This window comes from Rhinatrema bivittatum, chromosome 2, assembly GCF_901001135.1.
Source record: "Rhinatrema bivittatum chromosome 2, aRhiBiv1.1, whole genome shotgun sequence".
Lineage (NCBI taxonomy): Eukaryota > Metazoa > Chordata > Amphibia > Gymnophiona > Rhinatrematidae > Rhinatrema > Rhinatrema bivittatum.
In genome coordinates, this window is record NC_042616.1 from 176293279 (window position 1) to 176317438 (window position 24160).

Sequence of the window (24160 nt, forward strand, 5' to 3'; positions counted from 1 at the left end):
GGATATTTTATCTCCTGTCTATTACAGACTATACTGTATTACAAGTTTGATTTTTGTTCTCTCATTCTCTCTGGCCAACAAATTAAAAATAAATATGTCTGGACATGGTGATGAAAGCCAATAAAAACTGAAGCTAAAGGTCATTTGTATCTAACACCTGGTACAATAAGCAACAAACTAGTACAATGTCAACAATATTCAGAGTAGAACATGCAAGTAGTTTTTAAAATAGCGTACTTGTTATCCGGGGAAATGTTAATTCCATTTGCAAAATAAAACCCTTTCGCTACTTCTTTAACTTCCTTTGGGCTGTAGTAAATGACATTTGTCCATGCAAGGCCAAGAAATTTTTCAAGCTGTGCCATAATATGGTTAATGAAGTAATGATCATTGGTTGCATAAAAGCTGTCTGGTCCCACAGCTATAAGATCATTTATGCTAGAATGAGAAAAACAGAAGCTTGTGTTTAGATACCAGTAAGGCAAACAGTCAAGCACAATTATCAAATGAAGACCATAACTCTGTCCAGCATTAATAATATGACCATTAGCAGTCCTTCAGTCTCCTTTTGCCCAGTTTTAGTCAGAAAGCTTTCAGGACCAGAGTCATTCATTTACAGTACTGCATACTCATAAACCACTGCAGAAACAGAAAAATATTATTCCAAATTCAGAAATGAATATTTGGCAAAACATGCATAGATTTTTGAAGGATAATTCCCCACAGACCAATTTTTCATGGTACTGACCAATATAATAACCAAAATGCTGTAATGAAAGAAACCATAATAAAATGCATCTAAAAGATGCAAGATGCAGTCATTTGGAGGTGTGCAGAACTCCATATCCAGTTTTCGGGGGAGGGGGGGTGTAGTTTTCTGAAGTGCTGACATCTTATTTTAATGGAAAACTCTAAAGAAATATCTTCTTTTTAGCAATTTCAAAAACAATATAAAATATCTGTCCAGAATTACACTGCCAGTCCAACATACCGCTTTTTAAAATTCCTATAAATTGACTATAAACCCCAAAGTATTAGCTCTACCAGTTTTCATTACTGTATATTCAGCAAGCTGTGTTTTTTGTTAATGCGCTAAATTGTTGATGCTACCAACTTTAAGTTTCATGATCTGCCTGAAAACTATTATGTTCTGCGTGGATGAATGTGCTGAATGCGGTCCATCCTAAGATTTAACATACTATAGAATTATAAACAATAGTACACTGCACGTGAAAGACTTCTAAAGAGAAGTAATTAGGCATCCGACAACAAAATATTAAAACCAGAATCATAACACAGCACAGGTCCTGGTAAATGGACCACACCAGTTTTTAATAAGTTTTCTCCAGTACTTCCATATAATTCTCCTGTGCAATGTTGCAGCATTTTTTGGTATATTTATAGCAAGGATTTGTTTTGTGCTCTCCCACTGGACTACTCTGAGCAAGATACGGGATTATTGAATAATTTACATCTATGATATATAGAATATAAACATAATACACATTATATGACCATCAGTATTATAGATCCATGACAGACCAAAATAAATGGTAAGAAGTGTGGAATAGTTGAGACAAGGTATAGGATTACTGAATAAGTGAAAACAGTGGCATAATTGAGGCAATGTGTATGATTACTGAGTAATTTGCATAATGCATAATACATAAACATAGCATAGATATACAGTATAACAAAGCAAAGGTAAAAAGAGTGAGTGCCCCCCCAATTTTTTATCCCTCTTTTGGGAGTGTTGCTCTTCATTTAATGTTTATTTTGATACAGTTTGTTTGCAAAACTAAAATAATAAAAAAAAAACAAACAAGCTCAATATAAAAAAAAATAAAAAGCATAAGTAGGACCTCTCCAAACCCCTCCTGACCCTGGCCCCTATTTATTTTTTACATGAGGATCCTATAAGTGAAAGAGGCAGGAGGGGGGATGCCCATTGGCTTCCCGACCCCTCAGACATCGCTTGAAAAAAGAACTAACCAGCCCGGGGACTGGCACCACAGGGATATCAAACAGGCATCCGTCTCAGGGCCGTCTGATGCCATTTTGTGGGCCGGCCATATGCTTGTATAGCTGTACAACAAAATGGCACCAGCTGGCCCTGAGACAGGTGCCTTTTTGAGGTCTCAGGGTTGGCCGGTGTTATTTTTATTAAAGGGCTGTCCAAGAGGCAGGAGCTGAGAGAGCATCCATCCTGCCTCTTTCACTATTAGGAGCTCCATGGAAGGGATGAGTGGGGGCTGGGACAAGCTAAGGTCCCAGCAACCTTTTTTGAGAGGGGAGAAAAGTCGGAATGTTCCAAGGAGGTTTTGGGCCCTAGTAGAGGTTTTAGGGAGGAACTTCAAGGAGATCCTGGGGAGGCCTCATGAAGGACCAATCCAGCGACAGATTTTTTTTTTTTAAATTCTGGCAATGTTTTCATAATTAAAGGAAATGAAAACTAATGAAATTGTGTTGGTTTTTCTTTCCCTTTGAAAATGAAATGAAGCGAAATAGTAAACTGTGGTGTTGAGGGCCAGTGTGTTGGGATAGGGGAAGAAGATGTATGAGGTAATGTATTTAGCTTCTAGAAACCACCATAGGGGTGTTGCTGGCTAAGAAGTTTCTAATTAATTTTCTCCAATATCCCCACATAATTACTGCAGCATTATCCTGATTCTCACTGAAGGCAACAAAAATATTTCAAAAGACAAACAGAATTTCTTCCTGTAGTTCAGGTTTACCCATAGCTAACACCACATATGGCAGCCATATTGTAGAAGTGTTCAGTCTGTACACAGTACCTTGGCAGTAGATCATGGCGGATAGTTTTCAGGTGTACAAGAGCATTTTCTTCCTCTACAAATTTAAACAGCTCCACTGTGCTTGTCATCTGTGGATGATTCACCACAAAAAGATACACAGAATCATCTGAAACAAAACCAAATACTAGGTTGAGAAAGAATTACAACATTAGTTATTTTCCATTGTTAAGTGATCACCATGAGTTGCTACACTGCTACGTATTTATGATCCTTCTTCAATACAAACCATTAGTTAACACTTAAAAATTGGGGCTGTTGCTCTAAATGATTTATGTTTTATGGATCATGTAATCATTCCAGAATACTCTATATTAAGTATGTTATAGTACTGAGAGACTAAATACCCTTAGGGCAGGATTTTAAAAGACTTACATGCATGAAACCTGGGGGTTTACGAGCACCGGGCCAATTTTCAAAGGGCCTGGCCACATGCGTAAACCCCCGGGATGCATGTAAGTCCCGGGGTTAGTGAAAGGGGCGGTCCAGGGGGCAGGGCAGGGCTAGAGGTGCCCAGCACAGTGGGCATTTGCCGCTGTGCTGGGGGATCGCGTGCCGGTGCATGCAACTTGCTCCTGGCTCAGAAGTGGAAGAAAAAGGTAGGACAAAGCATTTGGGGGGATTTAGGATAAAGATAGGGGAGGGCAGGATATTGGAAGGGGAAGGGAAGTCAGGCTAAGGGGTTGGGAAGTTCCCTCCCAATCCGCTCCCATTAAGGAGCGGACTGGGAGGGAACTGGGGAAGGCCCCAATGCGTTGTTGCGCATAAGTGCATATGTTCCCTCCCCCCCTTGCGCGTGCCGACCTGGCATTTTATAACATGCGCGTGCCAGCACGCGCATGTTATAAAATTGGCATGCATGTGTGCACGCCGGGTAGCGCGCGCAATGTTTTAAAATCTACCCCTTAATGTGCTACCTCACTGGGGTGCAGGTGGAGAAATACAATAAGTCCAGAGAGTCCGTTTTGGATGATATTGTCCCTACAAAGTGGTTTCCAGTCAATAACCAGCCATTTCAGTTGTTTGGAGCCGATCTTTGTAAGATAAGGAATGGGGTCAGATGATTTAAGCACGCTTGATAAAGATCTCGATCCTGTGGTCCTTTGTTTAGGCGTGTAGGTGCAATCAGGGGTGATATGGGTCCGGGTCCAAGTCTGAATGGGGAGAAAGAATGATATTTTGGGGCCCTTGGCATGGTCAATCACTATCACAGGCATGGGTTCAAACTCCAGTTGAAGGATCTCTAAAAAGGGGCAGAACTGTCCAGAATAAAAGCAAGGTTTTGCAAAATAAGCATAAAACAGGATTCAAACCAGTGTCCATCCATTCAGTCAAACCAGTGGGTGTACAAGTTAAATCAGAGTCCCAAGTTGGTGTTCAAAGAATCAGTTTACTGTAACTTAAAGAAATCACAAAAATGAAAACCAGCATACAAAAGATCTCCAAAATAAAACATATGGTTTCCTTCTCCATTGTAGATCTACTTACTTCTCTCCTATCTCTTGCACCTTCATCCATAGAAAATATATCCTCACCAGTGAGGGAGGGAAAACTAGAGTATAGCTCCAACATAAGCTGGTCGGATGGAAAAATGTATTCTCAGGTACAAAAAAATGGTAATCTGGGTTCCAACAAGTTCAAAAAACTTCAACTGTATTTCCAAACTCTCAAAAATATCCAAGTCTCTTGAGTTCTTTTTTTCAAAAGCCTCAAAACTTCTCTTCACCTTAGTTGTTCCTGGTCACTAGAGCCAAAAGATCTTTGATCCAAGCCCTCTGGAGCTGGTCAATCTCTCCAAACATCTTCTAAAGAATTAACAACTCTTCCACCACTTGCTTGAGATCCTGGATGAATCTCTAGCTCTCCACTCCTACCCCACTCTCCAGTTGCCATCTCACCAAAGACTGAGTATGCTGATGGGGATATTTATACCCTGCACAGGTCTCCCACAAAAAGGTGGGGTTAGGACAAGCAGAGGAATCCCAAACATCAAAACATCCTCTTATTGCTCCATTGCTGGAAGAATACCTGGGATAATATTAGTGACTGGCAAAGCCCTGTCACGTCTGGATTGGAGAAGATTAGCAAACAGTCATAGGAAGTTAATTGTGACAAGAAAGAGAAAGACTTTCTCTTGGGCTATAAGGGCAGCAGATTGTGCAAGTAGAGAGCTTTTTAAAGCAGTACAAATTATTCTCGGTCAGAGGAAAAACAAGAGTCCTGCAGGGACACCAAATCGCTCTGAATTTGTACCTTTTTCAGGGAGAAAATTGCTGGAGTTGAGTTTGGGGGAGTGAGGTGTACTACAGCGTGGGATAGTGGTGGGTTTAGAAGACGTTTCAGCAGGTGGTGGGTTGCTGGAATTAAACAGGTTAGTGTTTTTGGTTTGAAACAGATGTAAAATGGAATGAGCCCTTCAGGTAGTTCCTTAGATCCCTGTTTGCCTGGGTTTATTAAAGCTTTAAAAGGTCAGGGATTGGCATGGCTGCCCCATATCGTTAATATTTCATTGGAGTCTTAAAAAGGTTGGTGGATCAGCCCCTTGTTAAAGAGGAAAGTTAGACTCCATCAGGTTTGAGAACTACAGGTCTATTGCGCATTTACCTTTTTTTTGGCAATAATTTTTGAGAAGACAGTGGTGACTCAGATCTCTGACTTTCTAGAGAATACAGAAAAACTGGCAGATATGCAGTCTGGTTTTTAGACCAGGGCATACTCAGTAGGGATGTGAATCGTTTTTTGACTATTTAAAAAAATCGTCCGATATAGTTTAAATCGTCAAAAATCGTTAGAGGCGCGATACAATAGGAATTCCCCCGATTTATCGTCAAAAATCGTAATTCGGGGGGAGGGGAAGGGGGAGGGCGGGAAAACCGGCACACTAAAACAACCCTAAACCCACCCCGACCCTTTAAAATAAATCCCCCACCCTCCCGAACCCCCCCAAAATGTTTTAAATTACCTGGGGTCCAGTGGGGGGGGGGGGTCCCCGGTGTGATCTTCCACTCTCTGGCCACGGCTGCGTTAATAGAAATGGCGCTGGCGCTACCTTTGCCCTGTCATATGACAAGGCAAAGGTAGCACCGGCGCCATTTTGGTTCCTGTCCCCCGACGTCACGAGCGCAGGAGATCGCTCCCGGACCCCCGCTGGACCCCCAGGGACTTTTGGCCAGCTTGGGGGGGGCCTCCTGACCCCACAAGACTTGCCAAAAGTCCAGCGGGGGTCCGGGAGCGACCTCCTGCCGTATTGCAAAATGGCGCCGGCCATTTGCAGGGCAAAGGTATCGCCAGCGCCATTTCTATTAATGCAGCCGTGGCCCGAGAGTGGAAGATCACACCGGGACCCCCCCCCCCACTGGACTCCAGGTAATTTAAAACATTTTGGGGGGGTTCGGGAGGGTGGGGGATTTATTTTAAAGGGTCGGGGTGGGTTTTAGGGTTGTTTGTGTGCCGGTTTTCCCGCCCTTCCCCGATTTACGATTTAAAAAAACAAAACAAAACCGCGACGATCAGATTCCTTCCCCCCCCCAGCCAAAATCGATCGTTAAGACGATCGATCACACGATTCACATCTCTAATACTCAGTGTTACTGTCTTTTGTTCCATGATATCTCGCGGCATTTGTATACAAGAAAGTCAGGATTGTTGGTTTTGTTAAACCCGTTTAGTGCATTTGATATGGTGCGTCACATGATTTTGTTTGAGAAGTGTTGACAGGTAGGTTTAGGTGGTAAGGTGCTATACTGGTTTCTTCTTGTTTGAGTAATAGATCGCAGATAGGCCAGGTTGGGGAGGAATGTTTACAACCAAAGATGAGGAGGATGGCAGCACCTCAAGGCCCTTCTTTATCGCCACTGCCTTCTAATATCTTTATGACATTTTTCCCCATTGACATCTTTTATTGTAACATTGAAATTCTCAGGCAAAATAAAATAAAAACTGAAAACAAAGATCCCTAGGAATATTTGCGCCAATGATATCTAGTTCCTGATTTCCAATGAGAATGAGCTGGATGAGGCGGTGCATTTTTAAAACTGCTGTTTGATCAGAATTGTAGCCTGGATGCAAAATAGAAAACTGATATTATACAGGTCAAAAACAGAGATTCCAGGAGTTGGAAGCTTTTTGGAAACTCAATGATGCCATTGTACCCTGTATTGAAAGGTAATTTGTTAGGTATGTGGCCTAACATTAATAACCTAGGGGTGACCCTGCCTTCTCTTTGGAGGTTTTCTTGGGGCAATTTTGCCAAAGGATATACATGCATTTGAAAAATGTACATCAGTTATGCCCCTATCTGGATATGACTTCTTTGTAAGTTGTAGCATTGTCACTGGTTATGGAAGCTTTAGATCACTAAAATATTGTAGGACTTCGAGCTTGCTTCATTTGGAAATTGCAGTTAATAATAAAACAATGCGCTCAGTTGGTATGTGGGAAGTTTAGATGGGAGAGGGTTTCACCAGTACTTGGTCCACTACATTGGCTACTGAGAGCTGAAAGAGCAAGGTTTAAATAGCTGATTTTGACCTTTTACTGCATGAGGGTCAATGGGCTGAAATATCTGTCTGAAAAATTGGTATGAGCTCAGATCTTCCCAGGGTTGCTTTTGAATTTGTCCAAATGGCCATTTACAGGTATAGCGTCGCAAGTTTGGAAATTGCTCCAGTTATTGTTCTGGTGAATGGAACTATTTGCATTTTCGGACATTAATTAAGGTGCATTTAGAATCTTTAAGGAAGGCTGTATGTATGACAACTGGAGCTCTGTTTTTAGGAAGGAAGGCAGGAGGCTATAGGGTGGGCTGGGATGTTAGCATGACTGGAAGAGGGATGGTGGTAGACAGTAGATGTTTGTTTTTATTAAGAATGTGGATTTGTAAACCACTTTTATTGTTGTGACTGATTATACAGTATATAAATTTTATAAATAAAATATATAAATAAATAAAATAGCTGTCCATTCCTGCTTAGCCAAACCCTCTTTTTAGTGAATGGATTTCTTGGCTTCCAGCTCACGTTATAAAGAGAGATCGCTAATTATACAGCCAGTGACATGTATACTGGAGGGCAAAAGCAGATAAGCTTCAGACTGCAAATATACATCTGGTAAAGAGGCTTTTAGTGTCAAGCTAAATTTGCATGTAACAAGAATTTTGTGCTTACTCTTAGTTGTGACAAATACACTCATGTTTGATTTGGAAACATGCCACTTGCTGTCGGCTTTTAGTCTTGTTAACTAACTTTCTTTTCTTTGCCGTTTAATCATTGTCTTGCTTTTTGAAATCCCCAAGTCTCTTGCCCTGTCTGTCTTATTAGACTGTAAGCTCTATTGAACAGGGACTGTCTTTTTGTATGTTTGTACAGTGTTGCATATGTCATGTAGCGCTATAGAAATGTTAAGTAGTAGCAATAGTACTTCTTCAGTGTCATATGAGTTTCTGCATCAGCAAAATTGTACTCTGAATATTCCTTTGGGCTCACTTTTTTTTTTTTTTTTTTTACTAAATTCACAATGATATTTTATATTATGATTTGAACATAACTAACTTTTCTAGGAATATACTATTGTCATTTTGTATAACATAGTCTTTTGCAATTTCTGCAGCAGATTCCTCCCAGAACAAACTATAACCTGCATAGTTATCCTAGAACAAACATTTGGCTTCTCGAGTTGCATTCATACCAGAGTGTATATCAAGATATAGATCATCATTAGTCATGGGTATTTTTTTTTTCTAGTGTTAAGGGAAGGAACTTTAGGTGCTCTTTCAGTCTCAAAGTCCATCATAAACTAAATTTCCAGTTGCTTTAGTAGGAATGTCTCTATAAATTTCACTAGATCAGCACCATCCATTCTAATACAGAATCCCCAAAATTCTAGATTATTTCTCTGACTCTTATTATTTGCAAATGACCCTAGTGCCAAAATTGTGACCTTTAGGTTCATGTGGTCCATTCTTAAATTCTATGTAATCTATACATAACCTTTCTCCAGAAGGTAATGGTTGCATTCGTTTCAGTGGCAGATGGTGTAAGATAGAAAGCCTTAGTGATGTCATATGGGGACATTTAGTATGCTAATTCTGCTTGAATATGATTATTGATGAACTCAGAGCCATACACAGACAGAATGAACATATACATTCAGAAAACTGTTTCTGGGCCTGTTAATTTTACACATGTGCAGGCACACAGAACAGTTCCAGACATCTGATCCCCCCACCTAATTACTGTTTGCATATACCCTACTGCTTGCATAAATACTTTGTTTGCACATCCCCCAAATAATTTTTGCAGAGTTTAAACAGGCCTAGTTGCTAATATCTAGAGCAGAAGGGAGGAGTCTCTCACATATGCAGATATTGATTAGGACCGTGCCCACGAACAAAGATCCGATGTGCTTAACTGTGGCACAGACTCTCCTTAATGCAGTTTTCTTAATCCCACATTATGTATCTACTAATAGGATTTCTCCTATTAGGATTTCTCATAAACAGTACAAAAGCAGGCAAAACTGAAAATGATTAAAACATCACCACAGACCCCAAAGATGGCAGTACCAACAGATCTCTTGAGCCCATGTGGCTAGGAACCTAAGCTTTGATTCTTTATATGGATATATTTATGTATAATTAAGTAGTAGTTATTGTCTGCACACAGCCATTTAATGTTATTTGTATTATCTAGTGTTATTTGTAAATTATTCCTATAAGCTAATAATAAATCCATTATTACTTTTACCTGGCCACCAAGGTGTTTTAGTATCATTAAAAGGTAAGCCTCGTCAGGCACTGATGCAAAAAGTGAGTGATCTGTGGACCAGAAACATTAATTTATGGTTCCCATTCAAGGCTATGGTCCATGTAAAAGTGGTGTAGTGAGGCTGATAACTATAGCAACAAAGCAATGCCTGTGAAATAGTATTTTGAATGGAGCCACGGTAGGAGAAGTAGACAGGATGGAGAATCAAAGTGAAGCATATTTTTAACCTGGCCTATAGATGGCACCTAGATCAATTAATGTTGACATGCTCCCACTGAAAGGTATGAGCATGTGCAAAGAAACTCCATTTTCTCTTTTGGATATTACAGGGATAGATTGTCTTTTTGGAAGCTCTGTTAGAGTGAAACAAAAGGTTTATAAAAAGGAGTGAAAATAATTTTGGCATTGACAAAGGGACTTTTGTTATCTTCACTGCTGCAGTGGAGATAAGAAGCAGTGAGCAATCAGTTGAAAGAAAAGAGAATGATTATATAAATCTGGTGCATATTCTGTACATTGCACAGTGCCACTTTAGTTTTTTCTAATAAGCTTGCTAAAATCCTTTACCTTCCTGCTGGATCTTGAATTTGCTTATGTTAGGATTTTGCCTGCTACACAGCCTTATCCTACCTTCATGACACCTCCCCACCCGTAGAGGCCCTCAGTATGCCTCATCCCTAGTCTAGTCAAGTTCTTCCTCACTGCTTTTGCCACACCCAAGTGTCAGCCCTATGTAAACCCATCTTGCCATAGGAGCCTTGTCTTCCCATGGTGTCACTCCTGGCTCCTTGACCTCACCCTTGTTCTTGCCTTGTGGCCTACAGGCCTTCTTGCCTTCTCTTGAGGCCCTCAGATCTATCCTGCCTTGCTCCCTGTCTTGAAGCCTCTGGCCTATTCTCTCTTGTATCCTGCCTTGGAGCCTTCAGGCATCTTCTGTCTGTTCCAAGCCTTGTTGCCCTCAGGCTTCTGTATTCTTTGTTTCCCCTTGTCTAAGTCCTACCCTGGTCTGCCTTGTTGGTCTTGTCCTATCTGTTCCAGTATCCAGTCCTGCCTGTTCTAGAGTTCTGTCCTTGCCTTGTCTCATCCTTGCCTTGTCTTCTTCCAGGTCCTGCTTAGTATCCTGCCTGTCAAGCCTGCCTTGTCTTCAGCCTTGCTTGTCCAGCTGTGCCTGTTCGGCCCTACCTTCAGACTTGCCTGTCCAGCCTTGCCATGTTTCTGCCTGTGTGGACTCACCACTGTGATATACTGCTGCCCCAGAGACCTAGTGACCCCCAGACCTCAAGAACTCAACTTGCGGGGGAGGGGGCTGGCTGGGTGAAAGTCCTGCCCTCCAGATGGGTTTTCCTGACTCCGGGGCCCATAATAGTTTATGCAGGTAAAAATAAATTTTCTCGTGAAACAAAAAAGTTACCCCCCTTTGGCGACTATAATAAGAAGAAAACTTACATTCACCCGTACACTCCTTTAATTTCTTCTATTCAATATTGGTCAAATGAGTCTCCTGCAGGAAGTCAATATCAACTCGCTTGCCTTTTAAAACAGGACACAATTTTTATTCTCTTCGTCAGAGAATGTATCCCAGCTACATTTACAGAAATCAATTTAACATTAACCATTTTCTGAGTCAAAGTTTAGAATCATTACAGTATTTCCCACCTAATACCCCCTATGAGTGCCTCCCAGCCAGACACAAGAAAAAATGGCTATGCAGCTGCTTACAAGCACTTAGACCAGATCACAAGGTAACAACCACTCACAAACTCCACCTTTTACAGAGCCAGTCCTGACAAATCCCTGTACTCACAATTCCACACATACTTCCCCCATATACAAACACACGCATGCAATCCTTCCCTCCCAATCACACGGATTCCTCCCTCTCTTCTACTTTGACATCACCACTTAGGCAGCTTCTAGGCCCAACTCTTTGTCTCTGTAAATGTCATTCTCCCTTCAATTCCAAGTTTTCTGAAGACAGAGCTATTCCAGATATTAGAATTTCCCTTTCCCTTGGAGATTCCACTAAAGTAACAATTCCTCAAATGCATTTTTCCCCTTCTTCACTCAACATTAAAAAAGCAAATTGAACCATGGAAGCTTGTGACTCCTAGTAAGCATGTTACCTCCTTCATCGCCAGAAAGAAGCTAAGGTCTGTGCGGATGCCTTACCTAATGTTCATGCCGCATGGATCCCGCAGTTTGATTCTTAATCGTTTGGACTGCAAAAATCTTCTTTTGGCTGTTCTAAAATGTTTTGTTTTTATCGTTTCTTACCTAACCTGACAGCTTCTCAGCATGGCTGAGTGGGAGGGGGGGGGGGAAGGGGTAAAAGGATGGTTATTTGGAGTTTAAAGTTAATTTCACAATCTTATTAACAACTCACATGGTATGTAACAGCAGAAGGTCTAAGGCCATTTCCTGTGGCAGCTCAGGGGTAGATTCTGTTGCAAAAATTTAAAAATTCTGAAGCAATTATTTCCATCTTTTATATTACATTACAAAAATACCTTGGCTTTACAGTATAATTATTATAATTATAGTTTATTTTATTATTAGTGGTGAATTAAAGTGATCTCAAGTATCAGTGCAAGGAGGAGACCTCAGAGATGGGAAGAGGAAAGGAGGAGGAGGATGAAGCGTGGTGTGAGGAGAAAGAGGGAGGAATGCGAAAAGGAAAAAGAGGACTGGGGATGGGGAGGATGGGAGATGAGGAAGATTAGGAATCTGGGATGTGGAAGAGGAAGGCGAGAGAGAGGGTGGTTCTTGGATTGAGGAAGGGGAGGAGGGAGTGGGTTCCAGGATCTGGGGAGAAGGGAGAAGTAGGAAGGAAGGAAGGGAAGTTCCAGGATCTGGGGGCTAGAATCAAAGATCAAGGGAGGGAGGATTTGAATTGCAGTGTGTGAGGAGGAGAGGAGGGAGGCGTCCCTACCATGCTTTGGTCCTGCTCCTCCTTGCATCCCACCCAATATGACAAACTTATAGACAGCAGCAATCCCTTCTCTCTCACACACACACACACTGCCCCCCCCCCCCCCCATTCCTTGTCATCCTACCCTTCAATGAACTCTACTCAGATGCTCCTAATCTTCCTTTGGTCTGTCTTTTGCAGGCTCACTTCCCTTCCTCTCCTGTTCTCTGCACCCTGAGGGGATGAGGAAACAGAGGGCTGAAAGGCAGCAAATCTTCAGTCAGCCTGCCACTCCCGGCAAGGCCTAGTGTGCCTATTGACAAATCCAGGCCTGCCAGAGGGCACTGAAAAAATGGGTAAAGAAAATCCTCAAAATCCCCACAAAAACCTCATCAAGCTGCCTCTTCCAAGTTTATTTTATTTACAGGACTTTTATACCACTTACTAAAGAAAGATCACGGCAGTTTACAATAAAATATTCCTAACTTAAAGACATACTCTACATCGGTGAATCTCAACAGGTGTGTCGGGAAGTCCCGGGAGGTGTGTGGCAGAGCCAGCTGAAGGCTGCTCTTTCCTCATCAGTCTGGGCAGGAGTTGGCTGACTTCTCCTTTATTAGGTATGACAGGAAGCTGTTCTTCCTTCCTTCTTTTCTTCCTGGATAGAGGGAGGTTATTCCCCTCCTCCTTCACCCAGATCAGAGTGAGATACCACCAGCTCCTGTTCATATGGGTCTGGTAGGACACCAACTTTATCTTCCTCTGCCTGGCTTGGCAGAGAGGCTGATGATAACCTCTCCACCCCATGGGACCTAGATGTGAAAGCAGGAGCATAAGGGAGAAAGGTACAAGCTCCATAGATCCGCTGCTGCTGCCTCCTCATCTTCCTCTCCTCAATGTTTCTTGCCTTCATCTGCTGCTGATAAAGAGGGAGGGAGACTCTGGAATGGACTGACGTCTTTTCTATTGGCTGGATGCCAGGAGAAGGGGAAATGTACTGGGCAGGGAAAGGTGGAGAGGTTGGGGGCTGCGGACAGGGAAGAGATGGAGGTGTGAGGCTGCTGGGTTGAAGGAGAGAGGAGTTGGGGATGCTGAGCAGGAAGGAGTAGGAAAGAAGTGGTCAGAGGTATTCTGGGTAGGGAAGGGGAGAAGCAAGGGCAGAAAGAGTTGTCTATGGAGAGGGGAAGCCCAGGGAAGAGGATGTGGAGTGGGGGATGTCGGGAATTTTGGACAGAGATATGCGCATGTGAAGGGATAATTGAGTATCTGGAAGGTGATAGGAACATGGAGGGGAGTGACTGGGTATAAGGGCCATAATATTTCAGTTTTGAGAATATACATAGACTTGCCATATGCTACATGGTAGGAGCAATGGATGGCTGGCGCCATCTTGTGCTCCTACAATGTGACAGGGGCTGACCAATGGCACTGGTAGCCTCTGTGACATAGTAAGGGCAAAGGCTATCTGCGCCATTTTGAATACTGGTAGTGGTAGCCCCTATGACATAGTAGGTCAAAGGCTATCGGCGCCATTTTGATGCAAGGCAGGCCCAATGGCACGGAGGGAGAAATCGCTCACAGGACCCCGCTGGACCACCAGGGATGTTAGTAAGTCTTGGGGACGGATGGGGATGGTGGGGGGTGGGTTGTATTATAGTAAATTTTAATGTTTGGTGTGTTTTTTTATTTAAAAAAATAAAATGTGCCCCTCCCCCCGTACAAACTTAAAAAATGCATTTTCCCCGAAGTTCGGGGAACCCGACCCACGACGAATTAGGCAATTTCATTCAAATTGCCAAATTCGTGATAAACGAATGCACATCTCTAGTAATTTGTGGTCTTTTATTCTATATTTAGTGAAGGCAGGTCTGTCTGTGTTCTGTGTGTATGTGACTGAGATGAGGTACTTTCCTAGAGGTTTGTAACAGCCTTATGGTCAAGATGGTGAGACGGACAGTGAAATGCTATTAGGGAAGCTAACCAAATTGGTAGTGCAGTAATAATGGGACACTTCAATTACCCCAATATTGACTGGGTAAATGTATCATCGGGTCACGCTAGAGAGATAACATTCCTGGATGGAATAAATGATAGCTTTATGGAGCAATTGGTTCAGGAACCGACGAGAGAGGGAGCAATTTTAGATCTAATTCTCAGTGGAGCACAGGACTTGGTGAGAGAGGTAACTGTGGTGGGGCCGCTTGGCAATAGTGATCATAATATGATCAAATTTGATTTAATGACTGGAAGAGGAACTGTGTGCAAATCCAAGGCTCTCGTGCTAAACTTTCAAAAGGGAAACTTTGATAAAATGAGAAAAATTGTTAGAAAAAAACTGAAAGGAGCAGCTACAAAAGTAAAAAATGTCCAAGAGGCGTAGTCATTGTTAAAAAATACCATTCTAGAAGCACAGTCCAGATGTATTCCACACATTAAGAAAGGTGGAAAGAAGGCAAAATGATTACCGGCATGGTTAAAAGGGGAGGTGAAAGAAGCTATTTTAGCCAAAAGATCTTCATTCAAAAATTGGAAGAAGGATCCAACAGAAGAAAATAGGATAAAGCATAAACATTGGCAAGTTAAATGTAAGACATTGATAAGACGGGCTAAGAGAGAATTTGAAAAGAAGTTGGCTGTAGAGGCAAAAACTCACAGTAAAAAGTTTTTTAAATATATCCGAAGCAGAAAGCCTGTGAGGGAGTCAGTTGGACCGTTAGATGATCGAGGGGTTAAAGGGGCACTTAGAGAAGATAAGGCCATCGCGGAAAGATTAAATTATTTCTTTGCTTCGGTGTTTATTGAAGAGGATGTTGGGGAGGTACCCGAAATGGAGAAGGTTTTCATGGGTAATGATTCAGATGGAATGAATGAAATCACGGTGAACCTAGAAGATGTGGTAGGCCTGATTGACAAACTGAAGAGTAGTAAATCACCCGGACCGGATGGTATACACCTCAGAGTTCTGAAGGAACTAAAAAATGAAATTTCAGACCTATTAGTAAAAATTTGTAACTTATCATTAAAATCATCCATTGTACCTGAAGACTGGAGGATAGCAAATGTAACCCCAATATTTAAAAAGGGCTCCAGGGGCGATCCGGGAAACTACCAACCGGTCAGCCTGACTTCAGTGCCAGGAAAAATAGTGAAAAGTGTTCTAAACATCAAAATCACAGAACATATAGAAAGACATGGCTTAATGGAACAAAGTCAGCATGGCTTTACCCAGGGCAAGTCTTGCCTCACAAATCTGCTTCACTTTTTTGAAGGAGTTAATAAACATGTGGATAAAGGTGAACCGGTAGATATAGTATACTTGGATTTTCAGAAGGCATTTGACAAAGTTCCTCATGAGAGGCTTCTAGGAAAAGTAAAAAGTCATGGGATAGGTGGCGATGTCCTTTCATGGATTGCAAACTGGCTAAAAGACAGGAAACAGAGAGTAGGATTAAATGGACAATTTTCTCAGTGGAAGGGAGTGGACAGTGGAGTGCCTCAGGGATCTGTATTGGGACCCTTACTTTTCAATCTACCTTATAAATGGCCTGTGACCGACGGCCCGCAAATGCGCAGTAGAGCGCAGCTCTACTGCGCATGTGCGGGCAAGGATGTCGATCAGAAAAAAAAAAATGGCGGTGGGGCCGCAGGAGCGGGAGGAGAAGCAGCGGCGCCGCGCGCGCGCGCGGTGCCGCTGCTTCTCCTCCCCAGATCTGCCGGCAGATCTCGGGGGGGGGGTGTCACTCCCGCGCCCCCCCCACCGAGATCTGCTGGCAGATCTCGGTGGGGGGGGGGGGTGTCACTCCCGCGCCCCCCCCCCCGAGATCTGCCGGCAGGAGCGGGAGGAGTTAATGGAGCCGGGTGAGGGTTGCGGGAAGTCGCGCTTACGGCGCCGGGAGGAAATGGAGGTGGGTGAAGGGAGGGAGGGAGGGAGAGGGGGACTGAGTGAGTGGGAGGGAGAGGGGGACTGAGTGAGTGGGAGGGAGGGAGAGGGGGGACTGAGTGAGAGGAGAGGGAGGGTGGAGAGGAGTGGGTGGGGGAGGGGGGTGGTGAAGAGTGAGGGGAGAGAGAATGAGGGGGAGGTGAGAGACAGAGGGATGTAGCCCGTTTTAACGGGCTTTACGGCTTGTATATTTATAAATGATCTGGAAAGAAATACGACGAGTGAGATAATCAAATTTGCAGATGACACAAAATTGTTCAGAGTAGTTAAATCACAAGCAGATTGTGATAAATTGCAGGAAGACATTGTGAGACTGGAAAATTGGGCATCCAAATGGCAGATGAAATTTAATGTGGATAAGTACAAGGTGATGCATATAGGGAAAAATAACCCATGCTATAATTACACAATGTTGGGTTCCATATTAGGTGCCACAACCCAAGAAAGAGATCTAGGTGTCATAGTGGATAACACATTGAAATCATCGGTTCAGTGTGCTGCGGCAGTCAAAAAAGCAAACAGAATGTTGGGAATTATTAGAAAGGGAATGGTGAATAAAACGGAAAATGTCATAATGCCTCTGTATCGCTCCATGGTGAGACCGCACCTTGAATACTGTGTACAATTCTGGTCGCCGCATCTCAAAAAAGATATAATTGCGATGGAGAAGGTACAGAGAAGGGCAACCAAAATGATAAAGGGAATGGAACAACTACCCTCTAAGGAAAGACTAAAGAGGTTAGGACATTTCAGCTTGGAGAAGAGACAACTGTTCTTATGATATGATAGAGATGTTTAAAATCATGAGAGGTCTAGAACGGGTAGATGTGAATCTGTTATTTACTCTTTCAGATAATATAAGGACTAGGGGGCACTCCATGAAGTTAGCATGGGGCACATTTAAAACTAATCGGAGAAAGTTCTTTTTTACTCAACGCACAATTAAACTCTGGAATTTGTTGCCAGAGGTTGTGGTTAGTGCAGTTAGTATAGCTGTGTTTAAAAAAGGATTGGATAAGTTCTTGGAGGAGAAGTCCATTACCTGCTATTAAGTTCACTTAGAGAATAGCCACTGCCATTAGCAATGGTAACATGGAATAGACTTAGTTTTTGGGTACTTGCCAGGTTCTTATGGCTTGGATTGGCCACTGTTGGAAATAGGATGTTGGGCTTGATGGACCCTTGGTCTGACCCAGTATGGCATTTTCTTATGTTCTTATTATCTCAATGTGTATTGCACTGGTGGTGAACCGCTGCCTTTTCATGGGTAGAGCTATTGCCGTTTCATTTCTTGGAGTTACTGCTGCTGAGGTATGGCAGGTTTGATAAGATGTGTACAGAGTGGAGTTTGTTTGTATTATTTTACAATGCACCTGGTAGAAGAGGGAGTTTGTGATGCTGTTAAGATGACACCAGAATCAGAATATCTTTTTTGTATGATGAGTTGTACAGGGAAATGTCTTAGTTCTGCTCTGCACCCATTGTTAGGAAGTGGGGGACTCCTGTGGATGCAGAGCATACGATTATATTTAGTCCCATGATGGTCAATGTGTTCAGTGCGTCATGCATGTGAGTGTCATCTCTCAGGTGTGTCCTGCTAGAAAAAAGGTTGAGAACCACTGCTCTACATAACAAACATTACTACAACTGCTGTACAACAACAACTTGGAGTGAGAAGACTTATTATGGTGACTCATTCTTCAAATTCCTATTCTTTAGGGCCTTTTTTTTACAATCAGGTATTAAATGCAATTGCTCTGATATGGCGTTCCAAAGGGCAGGCCTGCCATTGTCTATGTGAACTTGCTTTAAAGTGGGAGAGTCCAACAGTCCTTTATTGTGTGACCGGAGTGATCACCAGGGGGTGTAAATTCAAAGTACGGCACCCAGCCAGGGAACTTTAGTATTGTGTATCAACTTGTGTATTAGGTCCCAGAGGGCAAGTAAAAAAAAAAAAAAAAAAGTTAAGATAAATTAAAAAAAAAAGCTATTTTTTTTCTCTAACACATTACTCAAGTAGACAGACATTGATTATCTGAGACCAGGAACAACTGGATTATAAATAAACGTGCTTTATGGAAAAACAAATTCACTTTAAAAATAAAAAAAAAACCTTACTTTGGCATAAACAAGATCCAAACAAAATAGCAGAATCCACCAAGCATTTGGTAAATATTTCAGTTCCAAGAAAGAAAAATCTAAATCCATCTACTCGGTATTCATCTCCTGGCAAAAGCAAACAGGCCCTGGCAGAAAGAGTCTTTCTATATCTTATCATCTTCAAACTAAAGCACCAAAGTGTGCTCAAACAACAGAAATGTCAGTTCTACCACACTGCAGTCTTCTGGAGCTTCCAATGTGCAAAGCTTATTAGTCATCTTCTTCCAGTAACAAAACAATAATTCGGGGCTGCAGATAGCCACAAACAAGCTGTTTAGGGAATGCACCCAGCACATCAGGTATTTACAGCCTTCACTGGAAAAGTATTTCAAGTCTCTTGGCATTCTTGCAATGAATGTTACCTGAAATTTTAACAGGAAACGGAAGCATAAAATGAATACCCCGGGCATGCAGATCCAAGCAAAATGGCACCGCCACACACCTGGCCATTGCCACGTTTGCTGAAAAATCCTTATGAGAAATGTAGTCTTTGTACATCAAATCTCTCTGCTGCCTATATAAAGCCATGAGTTTTGCCTTATCAGCACAATTTAAATCCTGGCAATCACTGGTCTAGGCTTGATGTTACTGTTTGAAAGGACTCCCAGCCTATGCACCCTTTGCACTTTCACTGGCATATCTTCTGGCTGGAAGCTCAGTGTCCGCGGCAGCCAGGACTGCCCTGCGTGCCACAGTTCCTGCTCCTTTATTGATACTGGGAGTTCAATTATATGAATGTTATTGCACCATCCTCAATGCTCCTGGTGTTCAGTATGCTTCAGGAACTTTTTATTTTGTACTGCTAGTGACTCCAAGCGTGACTCTATAACTTCCACAACATCCTCTTGCCTTGAAATTCGACTCTCCGCTTGCAAAATCCAAGTTGCTTGCAGGTCTAATCCGTCCATTATTTCATAAATGGAGAATGGTAATTTGGAGCCTTTGTCTTCAGTCCTTGTGAGCTCTTTCACTGCCTTGACATGCAGAATGAAAAGAAGCTGCAACTATTCATTCACCATTTTGACTATCTGTACTTTGCTTCTGTCCCGCACAGTCTGAGGAGTTTCTAAGGACATGACATAACTGAAAGAAAACAGAAAACCTTATATCCACACCTTCCGCCTGTTCTTAGCTGCAGCTGTAGAAAAAATAAGGATGGACCCCAATGCCTTCCAAGGGAAAAATAGCCAGGAGTTTGGGCCAGAGCTCCTCCTGCAGGGGACTGCTCCACTCTGATTCCTCACATGATGCTGATGTGCTTCGCTTCAGGTCTCTGAGCAGTTTATCATCTTGTATTTAATTGGAAACATGCTACCTGCCATTTAGGAAAAAACTTGAAGGCATGGCTATTCGTGCAGGCATTTAGATACTTAGGGGATTAGGTTTAAATTGGTGAAGGAACTACCAGATGTTAATATTTCTAACAGAGTTATTTTTTGTTTCTGTCCTGTGGTTTTAAATAATGATTGTCAGTTATGACACATTGTTAATCCTTGTTTTCATTACACGTATGCTGATTTGGCAATGTTGTGGATGTTCGTAAGAATACTGGAGGTGATCGCAGAGGGGATTAATGCCCCGAAGTAAAATATTCTTTGGAGTCGTCTGGTGTTTGGTGATAGGTGTTAACACCCCTGAAGAAGCTGTTGCGAAACATGTTGGGTGTTATTTCCTTGATTTTCATTCCTCTCTTTGCATATAGAATGCCCTTGACTGTGTCACCAGTTTGATATATCAACACAGAGATTACAAAGGGACTTTTATCATTATCCATATCTCCTTTGGATTTTGAAAACTACTTGTGTTTGGTGAAGCGTTTGGCTTTGTGGAATCATCAGCTAGAAGCAGTTTATTGTTTGTGCTGTTGGATGACCTACCTAGAGTTCTACTGAAGATTGTGAATGATCTGTGGATAAAAGATTTCATCAGATGGACTTAAATTCAGTTGCATACAATTTTCAATAGTGGCAATGAATATTTTTTTTTGTTTTGGGAGGTGATATGAGTGTATGAATGGGATGTGAATGTTTGTGGGCCCTTTTTGGGGTTTTTATTTGGGGGGGGGTTATTATTGTAGTGAGATTTTCTTTTTTCATTGAGTTTTTTTGTAGTTAATTTTCTATTAAAATATATATTTGTTATATCAAGTTTATATTTTTCTTTATTATAGTGCTTTAATGATCATGAGTATATATCTTTTTTAAATAGTGATTGCAGATGATACTAAGATTTGCAACAGAGTGGACATGTCAGAAGGAGTGGAGAGAATGAGACGGGATTTAAGGAAGCTAGAAGACTGGCCGAAGATATAGCAGCTGAGATTCAATGCCAAGAAGTGCAGAAACATGCATATGGGGTGTGGAAATCCAAAAGAAATGTATTTGATGGGTGGTGAAGGGCTGATGTGCACGGAGCAGGAGAGAGACCTTGGGGTGACAGTGTCTAACGATCTGAAGTCGGCAAAACAATGCGACAAGGTGATAGCTAAAGCCAGAAGAATGCTGGGCTGCATAGAGAGAGGAATATTGAGTAAGAAAAGGGAAGTAAGTATCCCCCTATACAGGTCCTTGGTGAGGCCTTACCTGGAGTACTGTGCTCAGTTCTGGAGACAGTCCAGAGAAGGGCAACCAGAAAGGTGTATGGTCTTCATCGAATGCCTTATTAGGAGAGATTGAAGAATCTAAATATGTATAAGGAAAGGAGGGGCAGGGGGATATGATACAGACCTTCAGATACTTGAAAGGTTTTAATAATCCAAAGTCAATGACAAACCTTTTCTGTTGCAAAAAAATCAGCAGAACCAGGGGGTCACGATTTAAAACTCCAGGGAGGAAGACTCAGAACCAATGTCAGGAAGTATTTCTTCATGGAGAGGGTGGTGGATGCCTGGAATGCCCTTCCAGAGGGAGTGGTGAAGACTAAAACTGTGAAGGATTTCAAAGGAGCATGGGATAAACACTGTGGATCCACAAAGTCTAGAGGATGTGAATGAAGAGAAGAGGCATGGGGGTGGCTTGCGGGAATGAAGGCTACTACCTGGAGATAATACCTTTATTCAATAAACATACACACGGTTAATGCGACTCCAACATTGCTCTATGTTTCAACGGCAAGAGGAAATGTGGAAAATAGGATTTGCATTCACAAAAAAGAGGGGAGTAGCTTGCTTGTTACGGCGGTTACTACCCCAAACCAAATAATGCCTGATACTTCACTTTCACGACATATCCAGCACAGCTCACTGCTTCAACGGCAGGGGGGAATGAAGAAAAGATGATTTATATTCAGACAACAACCAACAAGGACTGAATTACATAGTCTGGATAAGCAAATAAGCATGTGTGTAGCTTGCTTGTTACGGCGGTTACTACCCCAAATCAATTAAGCATGCTACTTCACTTGGAATACATATCCAGCACAGCTCACTGCTTCAATGGCAGGGGGGAATAAAGTAAAGTGGAATTATACTCAAACAATCTCCACACATCAATATTTATAACCCTTGCCACTATACTGCTGCTAAACTAAATCTCCCTAAAATGTTGTACTTAGTACATTAAACACTGATGATTATTGATAACCACAAAACAACCTACATAACATGTGATTCTTAATACATATATATTCATAATAGTGTTGTCGTTGTTAGTTAATAATGCTTCATTACAAAATTAAGACCACCCTTATGTGGTCTCCACTATCACATGTAGATCTTCAAAAATGCCTTTTTAAACTCCCTCGTTTGTAGTGTTTCCTGGTTATATGATTTTTCTTTCCCAACAAGGCCCTTGTTTTGCCTTCCTGGCTTCTTCAGGGGATTTAAACTCGAAAGAAATCAACAGTGTATAGATCACCCCCAACTCTCGATGCTATTAATAAATAAAATAAAAGTTACTGAACGCAAAAGCCACTAAACTGTTTCATTAATTATTAATCTTCCTGTCCCTTTCAAATCTTATATCCTATATATGTAACAAAAATGTAACCCTTACTATATTAACCATTCATATATAATCCACAAAAGTATTTTATTAATATAGATAATAAACTTCAAATACAAACATATTTATATGCAAATAAATTTACCTGAACTCACTGCTACCTGAACACTGAAGAAGAGGCAGAATGAGTAGCTCAGCAGCATAAGAACTGAGCTAAGGCCCCCCCCCACACACACACACTCACACTCACTTCCTCTCCCCATGTGGTGACTGGAAGCTGTGAGGAGTGGGGGGAGGACCTCCCTGAGGAGGGGGGGGGGGAAGAGAGGACCTCCCTGGCCACACAATCTGTAGCAGCTGCCCTGTAGCCCTTTCCTGCCTCTCTCCTGGGCTGTGGATGGAAGCTGTGGGGAGACAGGGAGGGGCCGCAGCTCAGCCTTTCCTTCTTCCCAGGCTGTAGCTTCCAGCTGCTCCAACAGCTCTTCCTTCATATTTCAGGAAGGCCACAGAGGAAAGAGAGAAGCCCAGTTGATGAAAAATGGAAGGGGGGGGAGGGGGAGAATCACATGTTAGATGGGAGCGATAGAGGTAGCACAGGAAATGAAGGAGAAAAAGACACAAAGGGGTAGATTTTAAAACCCCTGTGCGCGTAAATCCTCCTGGATTTACGCGCGCCGGCGCACCTATTTTGCATAGGCTGCCGGCGCGTGCAAAGCCCCGGGACTTCCTAAAAGGGGCGGGAGGGGCATGTCCGGGGGCAGGGGGTGGTCTGGGGGGCATGGTGACGGTTCAGGGGCGGGCTGGGAGGGCAGTCCCGAGTCCCCCGGCACTGCGGCCTGTGCCGGGGGATGCTGGGGCGGCGTGCGCAAGTTACGCCTGCTTCAAGCAGGCGTAACTTGCCCAACAAAGGTAGGGGGGGGGGGGAAGGTGGGGGGACGTGGAAGGAAAGTTCCCTCAGAGGCTGCTCCAATTTCGGAGCGGCCTCAGAGGGAACGGAGGCAGGCTGCGTGGCTCAGCGCGAACAAAAGTAAGCGCGCGTGTATTTTTTGAAGATCTACCTCAAAGCGCGGCACAAGGGCTGCAGGAGGGAGAGAAAGTTGGGTGCAGGGGACATAGACGCAGAGGTGAGTACAGGAGGTGAAGGAGAGATAGAGAGACAGTAGGGCACAGAAGGTGGTGGAAAAAGATGGGGCCCAGGGACTAAGGAGAGAAAGACAGGAGATTGAGGAAAAGAGAGAGAGCACAGCCTGGTAGAGAAAGAGAGGGGGCTAAAGGAGGGAGACAGGATGCACATGGGTGGGAAGAGGAAATGAGTTTGAGGGGAGCATTTAAGCTGGAAGAGGGAGAAAGACACAGAGGAGGGCACATGGGACAAAGAAAGGAAAGAGCTAGAGGGCACAGGAGATGGAGAAATGTGAGAGGTAGAAGGGGAGGGTGAGGAGATCGATCCAGTGGCGGCACAAGAAACAGAAGGAAAAGAGAGGAGGCTGGTAAGGGGAATAAGGGCAACTATATGCATATGGATGGCAAGGTTGGGGAGTGATGGAGGCATTCCCAATTCTTCCTCAGTTCTCAAGTGTCTAGCCTTGGTCTGTGAAAAAACTGCGATCCTTCTTGGCATACCTCCAATTCCA

The 24160-nt window shown here is 42.8% G+C and overlaps 1 protein-coding gene across 2 annotated transcripts in view; it reads right to left on the minus strand.

Moving 5' to 3' along the window:
* LOC115084272 (serum paraoxonase/arylesterase 2-like) overlaps positions 1 to 24160 on the minus strand; it is a 114746-nt gene that overhangs the window by 22692 nt on the left and 67894 nt on the right. For both annotated transcript variants that reach the window (XM_029588921.1, XM_029588922.1), the window contains exons 6-7: positions 2796 to 2922; positions 238 to 438 (exon numbers count right to left, since the gene is read on the minus strand). In XM_029588921.1, coding sequence (XP_029444781.1) covers positions 238 to 438; positions 2796 to 2922 — 328 coding nt within the window. The remainder of the gene's footprint in view (positions 1 to 237; positions 439 to 2795; positions 2923 to 24160) is intronic.